This window comes from Trachymyrmex septentrionalis, unplaced genomic scaffold (genome assembly GCF_001594115.1).
Source record: "Trachymyrmex septentrionalis isolate Tsep2-gDNA-1 unplaced genomic scaffold, Tsep1.0 scaffold36, whole genome shotgun sequence".
Taxonomy (NCBI): domain Eukaryota; kingdom Metazoa; phylum Arthropoda; class Insecta; order Hymenoptera; family Formicidae; genus Trachymyrmex; species Trachymyrmex septentrionalis.
Window position 1 is genome coordinate 1,781,114 of NW_017305525.1, and position 13,109 is coordinate 1,794,222.

General features: G+C 34.5%; 1 protein-coding gene across 1 annotated transcript in view; it reads right to left on the reverse strand.

Moving 5' to 3' along the window:
- LOC108750339 (Down syndrome cell adhesion molecule-like protein Dscam2) overlaps positions 1-12,769 on the reverse strand; it is a 144,295-nt gene extending 131,526 nt beyond the window's left edge. The window contains exon 1 of the mRNA XM_018489728.1: positions 12,668-12,769. Within this exon, the coding sequence (XP_018345230.1) occupies positions 12,668-12,695 (28 nt within the window). The 5' untranslated portion in view covers positions 12,696-12,769. The remainder of the gene's footprint in view (positions 1-12,667) is intronic.
- Positions 12,770-13,109: the final 340 nt, after the last annotated feature.

Below are 13,109 nucleotides of genomic sequence, written 5' to 3' on the forward strand. Positions count from 1 at the left end.
TCTCAATCCGCTTATAATTACTAATCAAAATAAATGCAGATATCTGAAATAATTTCAAGATTTTCTTGACGCTATAATTTAAAACTGTGACATCAAGCATATTGAGATTTAAAAGTTGTGAAAAGTCAAAACTTTATTTCAAATTTTGCATAAGACAAATTCACTGTCTGTTAAATCTAGAGCACCTTCACTGGGAGAAAAATTCAAGATTATAATTATTGAACTATCATGGTTATTATTGCATATATAATATTATATTAGTAATAATAACTATAATGTAAATATGTGTATAGTTTTATCAACATATCTGTATAATTAACATACCGAAAATAATTATAAATTACAGTTATTTCATGTTATTGCACTATGCAATTAGTATAACTTAACTATGACTTATAATTAATTTTAGGCCATATTCATTATTGTTAAATTATAATTATTGCAATTATTTTAATAGTAACATTTTGTAGTAATAATTTATAGCAATATCTTATGGTAATTTTAATTTATAATCATTTTTTATGTCCACTATGTATATTTGTTGATAAAACTGTATATGTATGTATATATATATATATATATAAAATTATTTAACACTAACATTATAGTAGGTAATAATCATAATTATATAATATATAGTTATATATAGTCACAAATATCTCAGAAACTTTTCCTTCAGTATGTATTATCATTCTGAAATCGTATATAATTCTTTCAACAAAGGTATTGCAATCGTTCTTTTTAGTAGATATCTTTGTGTCACACCGGCGTAAATATTTAACCGGCAGTAAGCTGATCGGCTGCTGGTATTTCCAATCCTCGATTAAACGCGCGCAGATAGATGACACGTCGATTCACCGACGCGTTTAAAGTATCCCTACGGCGTTAGCGCATGCTGTACAACTAAACGTATGTAAACACGTTTATCCTGGAATAATTCAGCAGTTAACGGCGTAACACTCGATGTGCGCGTGGGCTAATTTTGCCACTAAAGGGAGTTACTAAATATAGCATGTGTACATATTAAATTCTATATCGCTATGCCGCTCTCGAGTCATCAATGACACTGCGGTGCAGTCACTTCTATTACAAATGAAAGGTAAGTTAATTAGCGTCATGTGTTAATACGGAAACTATCGTTTGCATAAAAATTTGCATCTTTCATAATTATATTTAAATTTGCAAAGCGCGGCTCGTCCTACTACTCTATCACTGTTCTAGAAATGTTGAGCAAGTTATGAACGCGTAAAAAATAACTGATAACTGAACGTTCGAGCACGTTACAGCGTTCCAACGTTCCAGCGCCGATGCTTTTAATTCCGCATGCGTATCTACGTTTTCTTTGCACCAGCTCGCCTGATATCACGGTCGAACGATGCCGTTATGGGTATAATAGATTCATTGCCATGCAAATTTGTCCGCATTATGGATGTTACATCTTAACTACGTTCGCTTGCGTACGATCGAGGAAAATTTCATTCGTTCGTAATCGAGACTGGAGTTTAAATCAGCGCTTTTAACAAAATACGAATACGACGAGCACATGATTTGTTTTGTTATCGCTTTTACATTTTATTAATTTCTTTAAATATAATTTAAATAAACAATTTCGAAAAGCTATGCGAAGAAATAATGAAAAAAATAATAACAATATGTTTTAACATGATAATCCACAAGCTGAGAGAAAAGTGTTTGGTATTTACGGTTACACATAATTGCGTGGTAAAATAATTAAAATTACAAGCTCTTGTTTTTGTAGTTACTATTTCAATGTTAGCAATATAATAATTACACTTATAATTCTACCAAATAAATATATAGTTAGTATCGAGGAAACTACAAATTAATTATAGTTTCTTCGATACCAACTATATATTTATAACTACAACTGATAATTACAACTATTTATTGTTTTAGTGCATGATCATTTCACCAGTAGGTGCCTTGAAAGAAGCACTTTGGGTGAAATATCTAAAGTTTAGCTATAGATACAGACCAACACAGATCTGAAAGTAATTTTGTTAGATCGAAATAATTCTGTAGAACGCTCAAATTGATTGCTTGAATATTCAAAATACATTTTACAGCAGGCTCATCATGCTTGAGCATCCTACAGAATTATTTTAACGATCGAATAAAGTTATTTTCACATCTGTATCTTTAGCTGGAAATACTATAACAAAATCATTCTATCCCTGCTTTTAAAAATATCTTCTTATTCCTTTTTTGTTCGTCTTATAAATCGCACTTTAGTCTATCTATTGAGAAACATGCTATCGAGTACGCAGGAGGTGAGCGCTACGCATCTTTTGTTGCGTCGATGAAAAGCGATCTCAATGAACGAAGGTAAACGATCGGTCCACTCGTAGTGCCAACTGGCGCGCGCGTTTAAAGACGCGAAGGGTTTAAAGGGGAGCCAATTGATGATTCGTCACGGGGGAAGAATTCCGGTTCAATGAGGTCTCTCTGACGGTATCGAACGATGTCGAGAATGTTCCGGCCATGCATGAAACCGCTTCGTGAGCTTTAATTTACGATCCCGTATAAATCGCAACGTATACATGCAAATTTCAATACATTCGAAATTCGTCGCCGTCGGTTTTTGTTTGCGCGATATGAAAAACTGTCGGCTCTTTGTTTGCAGTTCAATTCGCTTGGGCTCGAATTATTTTTCGAGATTTTGCAGAAATCTGTATTGAGGGATGAGCTTGTGTTTGCATAAAAAATGTAATGTGTATATTTTTGAAGATTGATTTTTAATAACATCGTAAAAGGCCGTTTATTAATGACATTATAAAATGTCGATTACGATATGTAGTGAGAGTTGGCCGGAAATGTAAATAAAAAAAAAAACTTTCTATTATTATACATAAATATATATAATAAATATAAATCAAATTTACAAAATATTATAATAATTTAAGAAAAAATAATTTATTTACAGAAGAAATATATACACACAAAATAATATATGTAATTTACAATATAAAATATTATATATAAAATAATATATATAAAATTTAAAAGAAGAGTAGTTGTTTTTTTATATTTAATTACTAGAAGTAATTTATAAAAAAATTGCATAACAGAAATGAGGTAACATCGATCTCGTAAATCGAAGGAAAACTTGTATTTGTCCATCTATTTTAAATTGCCACAAGTTTGTTGCGGATGTTAAGTGCACCGCGAAAGGTATCCGAACGTGATCCCAAAAGTTTGATCGTGATAAAGCTGCGATAAAACTGATCGCTTTCAATGATTTCGTTCTGCAAGTTGCGATCCCCTAGCTCGTTTCTTCCTTCGCGTTTTCACAGTAATCCACGAGCGCTTACTCGTAGAGAATCGAATGTTGAAAGACGAGTTATTAAATTTGCGTTGTCGACCACCACCGGCGATTATTTCCGAGCTCAGAGCTCTTCTCGTGTTTGTGAGTGTCATCCAGCAAACGATCAAGCCGAGGAACGGCAGGGGGGGTGAGGTAATAAAGAAAACCGGTGGTGGCGTCATGTCGTACAAGGGAGAGAAGTGGAGGCAGGACGAATAGAGAGATAGGAGGGAGACGGCGATTTCATTATGACTCGGGACAAAATCCTCTCAAAGCGAATTTCACGGGAAAGAAGAGTAAGAGTACCAACTATAGTTCGGGCACAGTCTGAAATAATCCACCGACGACGACAGAGTAATTTCAATTGTAAATGTTCGCGTAAAAGTTTGGGGCTAAGAAACGGCCAAACGTTGAATTACCGCACCGGACTATGCGGCATGATGCATCTTAATCACTTTTCCACTTGCTCACGGTAATTCCGTACCGAACATGCCGTCTCACAATGTTTCCAAAATTCGCACCGCTAAGTAAATTCTCGTTTCTTCCCTTGATACATTATTTACCACTTCCTTTTGTCTTCAACGGAGTAAATAATGATTAATAATTTTTTGTCGATGATAATCAATAGTACATTTGACTTGCAAGCAAATTATTATGAATTTATGTGAAAAAACGTTATAATACATATAAATTATAAGGTACTTGAGCCGAATAAGGCCCAGGCACTAAATAAGACCCACTTTTAAATTTATTATTTTAAAATCGCTTTACGTTTGCAGTATATGCTTAAAAGATGTGTCATAGGAAGTAGATAAAAAAAGATTAAAGAATTGGAATCGCTAGCAACACGTTTGTTTAATATAACAAAAACTTGTGTGTATGAGGTTAGTATGAACCATTTTTATAATAATCCGCTGCAAAATTTACCAATATACAATATTTCATAATTCATTATAATATTATTCAACTTCCTAACTGGAAAATAATTAGTAAATCAATTTTTTGAAGTAAGTATAAATATTTTTTTTAAACACTGTTAGAATTAAATAAGACCCACTTGTGTGATTATTATTATAGTTATTATTATTTGTTTGTGTGGAGTTTATGCCAGAAAATAACGATTTTTAATGCTACTATCTTTTAAGAAATTGCATTCGAATTGCTAGAAATTTCCAAAGATTAAAAAGTTAATTATAAACAAAATTAAAGATAATTGTAATATTTGAGAGTAGAGTAAGTCCTGAGGAATTTCCTTTCTATAATCAATAATCGTTTTAAAACTGATTTAGGAAGAAAATGTCTACTTACTTTATTATTTTTAATTTACTTTTTATTATATTTGTATGTAATAATATCTAATATCAGAGTTTTTAACAAAATTTTTGTTCGTTCATTTACACATATTTTATATAAACAATATATTTTATCTTTGGATATAAATGAAATGAAATGAATTTGTTTCTCACTTAGTTTATTTCAATATCCCTATAAATGAAATTAAAAAGAAATAAAATAAATTAGGTGGGCCTTATTCGGCTCAAGTACCTTACATACAATAATTAATTTTTAATTTTTCACGTGAGTTTAGTAGTTTAAAGGTTTCAGCACGTACTGTGATTTTGCCAACAATTTTATTTTTTATTTATGAAATATCAAATTATAATAAAAAATCTTTCTCATTAATTTCCAATTTTGTACTAAACACCATTTGGATATCATGATGAATGACGACTAATAAAATGAGAATGAAAACAGTATATGTTTTCATATAAATTAAGCAAGGTTAAACCCAAGTCTTTGAAATGAGATGAAGAAACTTATCGGCACAATGCCAAGAGTTTGGAATCTATTATTAAAACGCAAGGAGATTAAACTTGAAGAAATAAAAAAAACTGAGAAAAAAGTTTTTTTTAACTGAAAATATGTAATATTAAATTAAAAGGCATAATACAAATTATATTTTTTTACATTTTTTATATTTTTATATAAATGGAGAAACAATTTTGAGAGAAGTATATGTATTTCAGATTAACACACTTAGTACAGATATTTCATTTGATTATAAGTGACACAATATAAGATATTAATATCGCTTGAGGAAATCGAGTAATATTACTGCTTGAAAAGTGTCAGGCAAACGATTGTAGTATTTGTGCCCTTTTCAATCTAAGCACCTTTTATTCACGATTACAAACGAATCGTATACATCCGTCACGTATATGTATCATCATTTCCGCCTATATCAGTCACTGAAGCTCTTCTTCGCGCTTCTGGCATTCCAATAACGCATACGAGATCGCGGAACGTAAGCGGCAGCTGTGAGATTGAAAGCTCTGTTCGATTCTCACTCTGAAAGCCAGGGCGCGTATCGAGTGGTAACGGAAGATAAAGGAAAATGAAAGAGAGAGGAAGAAGAGGAAAGAGAGAGAGAGAGAGAGAGAGAGAGAGAGAGAGAGAGAAATAGAGAAGCAGCACACGAATAGAACGAACGTCATAAGTTGTAGAGAAATTGGAGGATTCGTAGTTAGCAACTTTCGAACTCACCTCTCCCTTTGCTCTATCATCACTTCGTGCTTCGACCTAGACTCATGCGACGCCGGTCTCACGGCGATACGAATCAGTTTCCCCGAGTTTATATTCATAACGAATAAATTATTCAATCCGGTGCCGGGATTCGAGCCCATTGGGATGCGTAGGCCCGTCACGTCGGCCCATGTTATTCACCTAATCGGAGAACGTACCGGCGAAAAAGCTCCACATCTCTTTCAGCCGCGGGCGTACGCTCGTCGATCGACATAGCCGGCTTCGATTTCGATAGTCATTTTTGTTACCGACGATCAAAATCGAAGTTAAATGAGAAATTTCCACGTGTAATCGTAAAATAAAACTTTACAGTATATATAATTTTTGTGTAATGAATCTCATTAACTTTTTTGAGAGATAATTTTACAGGAAAACAATGGATCAATGAAGTTACGAAAAGTTAGAGAAGAATTATTAATCTAATTGTAATATCTTAGTGCTTAAGGATGTATTGCACCTATTTTTGTAAGTGTTTAATATTTATACTTTAAATAAATTATGTACATATAAAAGTTATGTTTATATTCATCCTATTTTTATTGAATAACATTTTTTTATTATTTATTTATATTATTTATTGCTGTAATATTTTTATTCTTATAAACTATAATATTTTGATTGTTGTATAATTGAAAGTACAATGACGCAAGTTTTACTTTTTTCTCGTACAAATACTTAAAAGTTTAAATATTCAAATATTCAACGATTTATACAAGGTTTTATTATGATTCATTAGGGATTAGTTATACAATAAATAAATATTTGTTTATCTATAACTAATTTCTGCACTGCAACGTAACTTTTCGTAAATCTGGAATACTTATATTTAACAAAGTGACATTTTTGTCATTATTTTATAATAATGTTTCCATATATATATATTTCTCTTTATTAGAGCAGAAAAAAAAATTACTTCTTATTAAAATAATTTTGTATCCAAATGATAAACTGTTACTAAATTTTTTGTATTGTTTTAAACGCGATTTATAATAGAATAATCTGGAACTCTTTTATTATTTTGAAAAAATATGTATATATATCCTTAAATATTTCAGTATAAATTTAAATACATATCCAATTTCGTAAAAATAAGTTATTAACTTGGCATGAAGATACCGTCGTCATGAAAATATAGTAAATATATATATTTTTTTATAGAGTAAATCATAAATTTTTATTTCGCTTGTGTCAAATCCTTTACAAAGCGTCATAATATGTACATGACAAGAGAATGTCCATTTTTTTCATGTACTGTTACATTATTTTGTATGTCAAAAATAAATTATATTTTTTAAAACAATTTGACGGAATGCAAAAGATTAATGGTGAGCGTCTAGAACGAATGTGGAAAAAATATCAGCTTCAGATTGAATAGCGGTGCAGTGGAAAATTCACACACTGTTGCAGGCATGCCTTTCCGGTGTTTCCGAGTGAGAAATAATTAGCAAGTTTCATCATCCAGCACGTATGTCCGCTCGCGCATTTCAGCGACCGCGCTTTGAATACGTCACCTCGGAAGCGAATATCGCGCGTTTATTGCAGCGCCGAAAAGTACGATCATGTTAAAAGCACAGTTAAAGTAATAGGAATATAGCTTCCCGAATTTCCGAAATGCTGAAGTTATATTGATGTTAACAGTTAATTTCACCTTTTAAAAAAGTTACGGTTGGCTAGATAAGATGATAGAGATCAATAGTTTCAATGTTTGTGTTTCCTATATAATTAGTTTCAATAAAACTTTCGAACTTTTAAAGTAAAAAAATAGAATTAAAAAAAAAAAAAATTTCTAGCTTTAATATTAAGAAAATTGTTCTCAATTAAATGGAAATTGTTTTTAAACAGAGAAGTTTCCTTTTTTATTGAACTTTTTAATAATTGATCTTTTTAAATTTCCAACTTATTATTAAAATAACTGTTGCATTTTGAAAATATTGATCTTAAAGATTAATGTTTACGTTTCCTTTATCCAAACTTTTGACTTTCAGGATTTCACTTTCTACACTTTAACATATCTCATCCAGTAGTTTCTACGTTCTTAATTGCTATGTTAAGTTTTCGACTCGGCTATTAAAGTTTCCGTTGCAGATATCAAGTGTTTTATATCACATTATTAAGAGCTGTATTATTCCATGCGTTATTAAAGAGAACTGTCAATAATGTAAAGTTGGTCAAATGGCTTTATAATTTTGCTTTAATTAATCTTTAACTTACAACTAATTTTTAAAAAGTTCCCGTTAATTTGATGTACTACTCTCTATACGCCGAGGGGCCTAAATCTATATAAATATAATATAACGTAGATAAAGTAGTCTTTTTAGTTGATTATAACCAACTAAAAAAATTGAAAAGGTTATTTCACCTATGTATATTGTATTTATTTATTTTATTAGATTTAGATCTCTCGTGTATAGAGAGAAGTACGTCAAATTATATATATAAAGCATGAAGAGTAGATTAAAATAGCATAAGTGTCAACTGCAACAACAGCTACAAATCAATATCGCTGATGACCTCTTCGATGTGAGGTATATTTATTTCGCTACTCTCTAAAACATTTAGAGTGAATCTTACATCGAAGAGTGAAATCTTACTCTTAAAGATTGGAAATCGAGTCACTCTTTTTCAAGCCTGGCTCAATTTTCACTCTTCAGAGTGAGGTCCCACTCCAAAGAATTTAGAGAATTTACTTATGCTCATAGGATGCTTTTAATTAACTGATACTCTTTTAGTGCGTAATTAAAATACTTGTTATCCTACATCCTTTTTTATTCTCTTCCTCCCCGCAAAATTTATTTCTGCATCCAGGGCACTTCCTCGCAGTACCGTCATTGAACAGTAACGGCACATGTAAGACTAATTCTCCTACTATAGGTTGCTGTACTTATGTCACACATTTGATATCTAGAATGCCTAAAGACAAATACGTTTTGAGGATGTCAATTCCTCAGCTTTGATAATAAGCTCTGATGATGATCAACCGAATAAGTGAGACGATATATTTAAAATTGTTTTCTGCAGAGGATTAAGGATTTAAAATAATTTTTAATATTTCTATTATTGTATCTGCAAAATGGAGTACAATTAATACGTGTACGCGCGGGACTCAAAATGGGCGAAGTTTTTGAAAATATTTACTTAATCCGAAAATATGATTAATAATTGATATGGATTCCCAATTTGGATTGGCGCGAGAAGATCGGGAGCGAGAAGGATAAAGAAAAGGACGTTATCTGATATAGGAAGGAGAGGAGTCTTATTAAGGGTAGCTCTTCCACCCTCCTTAGCGCTTAAATTTCAGAACGTTTCGTTCTACGAAACACGGGCGACATCGTTAAAGCACGGCAGTCGAGATTAAAGGCTTTCCCGGATTCGAGAGATTTCAAGTCCAGGATTGTCCGCAATTAGTGCGGAACGAGGGGGGGGGGGGTAAAACGATGGCAGTGGCAGCGGCAGCAGTGGCGACAACGACAGTAGCGAGCTCCTTTAGGAAACTACATAAAGCTTTCTGCGCGGAGGCGAAAGAAAGCAGGAACATTAACGAGAAGAATCTCAAGATGCGTTGCCGATCGTTATCGGCTCTTCTTCTTTTCTGCAGGCCCTCAGCTGTCTGAAAGATGATTACATTCGCCGCCAGACAAACGTACAGCAGGAAGACGTCGAGAAGTTCGTAATTGATAGTTCTTCCTTGTACACGTCTCGAGTTTATCGTCTTTATGTATCATTAAGGGAGTTATTAAAGAGACGGACGGTACAGTTGACTTTCGCGATTAATTAACGGCCTTAAGCGAGATAAATGAGAGCGCGGAGATTGGAGCTTTTTATACGCTCTCATGGCAGCACGATTTTTCGTTGACCTAAATAATTTCGAGTACGCTAGCGAGTACGGCTGACGAACGAGCTAATTTAATGATCGATATTACAACGCGAATAATTTTCGTGCAAAATATGTTTTTTCTTTCCCGTATCGCGATATTAAACAGGGCAAAGTTTCAGTTTACGGTAATACTATAATACATTGATTTTAATGTATAAACAACATAATGATAAATGTACATTGATGAGAATTATTCGCGCATCTGGCTGTTTTTGAATATTCATATACTTCATATTTTTCGAATAGCGGAATCAAGTGGCTACACATATATTTAAAAAGGAGATTTTTTTTCACCATTATTATTATATCTATCACTTTTTCACGTATAGAGTTCCTAATTAGTCACCGCGGCCATATTGAATTGCGTCGTCATAAGCGGGAATGACACGTTAAAGTTTCCTGTTATTTTTAAATGAAGAGATTTTGGATGAAACTAAATAATAAGATAGTTTTAATTAAAACACTTGTAAAAATGAGAGTCGAAGTTTTCCTTATCTCCTACATCCTTCTCCCCGACAGTCAGCAAATACAGCCGTAAAAAACAGATAAAGTGAAAATAGATTTGAAAGCCTATATGTGTATTTTCATTTCATGTGTCTTTTACATTATAGATTATATTTACTGTCGGAGGGGAGGGGGATGGGGAAGGTAAGGAAAGCTTTGACTTATTTTAATAAGCGCTTTAAAGCGATCTTATTATTTTGTTTTATTCAAATTCTCTCTCTCTCTCTCTCTCTCTTTATTTACAAATGGCATGTAAAAAGCTTCAATATGTTATTCTCACTTATAACGTCACGATAATACAGTCACAACTAATCAGGAGCTTTCCTTTAAATGAACGTGCACTGTAATCTCTTTAAATATCTTAACTGTATCTCATTATTCATTATATCGACGATCGAAAACAGAAGGCATGGATTTAGAAAACATGAAAAAAAAATGTAGAAGAGAGCTAATTTAGAAAGGAACTTTTACATAAAAAACATTATATCATTGAATTAGTATTGTTTTTAAATAGAGCTTTTCTCCCTGTAGTATCTTTCCATTCTTAGTCATCTATAAATCGCGTATCTAATTACAGTCTCGTACGTTCCTCATAAAATTTGAGTAGATCCACGAGTCTCGCTAAGGTTTCCTTTACGCAGGACGAACTTGTTAGTGTGCAGCTTCGTGGAATTAGATTTTCCGTAAGCGTTGGTGTGCTTGCGCGCCCTGTTCTATCTTGTTTCCAACGCGAAACTTTTCGAAGCGCATCGCAACTATAGACGCGGGAGAGAAACACGCGCGCACGTCGTGTCACACGCGCGTTTACACGCGCGCAGGAAGTTGCGGCGGTTTGCAACTGAAATTGTTTCCACGGGAAAATAGTATGGACGTGCGGTAACCGGCGTCGCGATAACGCGTACGGATGTTCCGCCGCGGCGCGAAACTTTCGCACGAGCAAATTTACACTTCGATCGCTTCAATTACACGCTGCGACGTCGCAGCCGTGATATCACGCTGCGAACAGTCGTTTTTATTATAACGCAGCCTTTCAGACATCTAGGACACTTTAATATAACGTACAAGTGCGAGTAGCGAAAAGTCAAACGAGAGAGTCACGCTCGCTGTGAGCTCCATCGATCGAGATACATAAAAAGAACAATTTCGCTGGAGTGTCTAAAAATTGAAATGAGATACAAATCTAAAAGTAATTTTGTCGGGCCATTAAAATAAGTATATCTGAAAGTTTAAGTATAATAGTTTCTGATCTAAAAATAATTTTATTGTACCGCGCCCAAGTAATTATGTAGGAAATTTAAGCATAATGAATAGTGCTGCGACATATTTGACATTCTAGTAATTAGCTTGAGGGTTCTGCATTGTGTATCTAATTAAATTTGGATGATTCCAATAAATAAAATTATTTTCAGATCAGTATCCAGCTAAATTTTTAGATACTCTAGCAAAACGGTTCTTTCCATATATAAATATCGAATTTTACGTTAAGATTTATCGTGTTCGAAATGCGACGATTCCAAAAATACATGCAAGTCTGCGGACAGTGTATGGGCGAAATTTACGATACTCACTATGGTACGCACTATTCAGGAGTCACGTGTACGGCAAATCGTAGAGTCAAAATGAAAATTTGGTTCGCACTAAGCTCGGAACTCCGATGTTTACGGTATTCGCGATATGAGGTACTTGGAAACTGTTTTTTTTTTCTTTTTCTTTTTTCTAATAAAACGACGCGACATCTTGTCGCAATGGCAGCGGAGCATTTTCATGCTCCGCGAAATTTTGTTCATAAAATATTTATTTACCGACGACTTCGCCATATTTTATTAATAAATATGCACACAGGCTGCACGGAAAAGCTCACATTGTTGAAATAAGCGGAGATATCGCCGGAGTAACGATCAAACCATCACGCGATATCAATGCACATTTCCGATCACGTATAATAGAGCGAAGAACGAGCTCCTCGGCGTTATCGTGAAAAGGGCAAAATCCCTGGATCAGTATGCACATAATATAATCCGACATTCTGTAGAAATGAAGAAGTTCGAACAGACGGTCGTTTAAATTCACTTTTCCCTTTGAGCGTCGGTTGCACCAGTAACATTCCTCTTATTTAACTAAATCCTTCATTTCCTGTCTGCACTATCAAACTGTATAAGACTCTTATATAGTTTTATTCTAAGGAAAAGAGTGAAATAGAAAATCTGTTAATTTGAATAGAATTCGAACCAGTAACGCGCAAGTATCAGTCTAACGGATATCCTTTTTACGATTCAATGCTTATGCCACTGCCTTTTTTCTATTTTATTCACTACGGAGGAATCGATCCGTGAATGAAAAACGTGCGATAATAAAAAAGAGACGCTGCAGGAAGGACTTACCTGCGAAGATTAGGCAGCGGGCCAGCATCCTTCGATCTTGTAGTCGAATCCCACGCTCGACCGAGCTCGATGCCTGGTCTCTTCTTCAAAGAGGAACCCACGTCCACGCTCCAACGTCACCCTCGTGAAAAGCGGTCCTCGTGCGATCTACCGCGCGCTGCCGTCGTGCCGTTGCCGACGGTTCGTCACCGCGGCCGCCGCCGTCGTCGTCGTTCTCGTCGTCCTCGCTCGTCGTCGTCGGCGACGTGCACGATCCGCGGCGCAGGGCGACCCGGTGGCGATGGTGACGGCCGGCCACGAGAACGAGCGGCGTGTCGCGTCGCGGTGTCGACGGCGATGATGCTGCGAGTGCACGCGGTGCATACGCGGCGCGCGGCCACGATCTAAAAGCCGGTGACGGTTTAGATATCGCGCGGCGGGTTGCGACGGGGGGGGGGGGGGG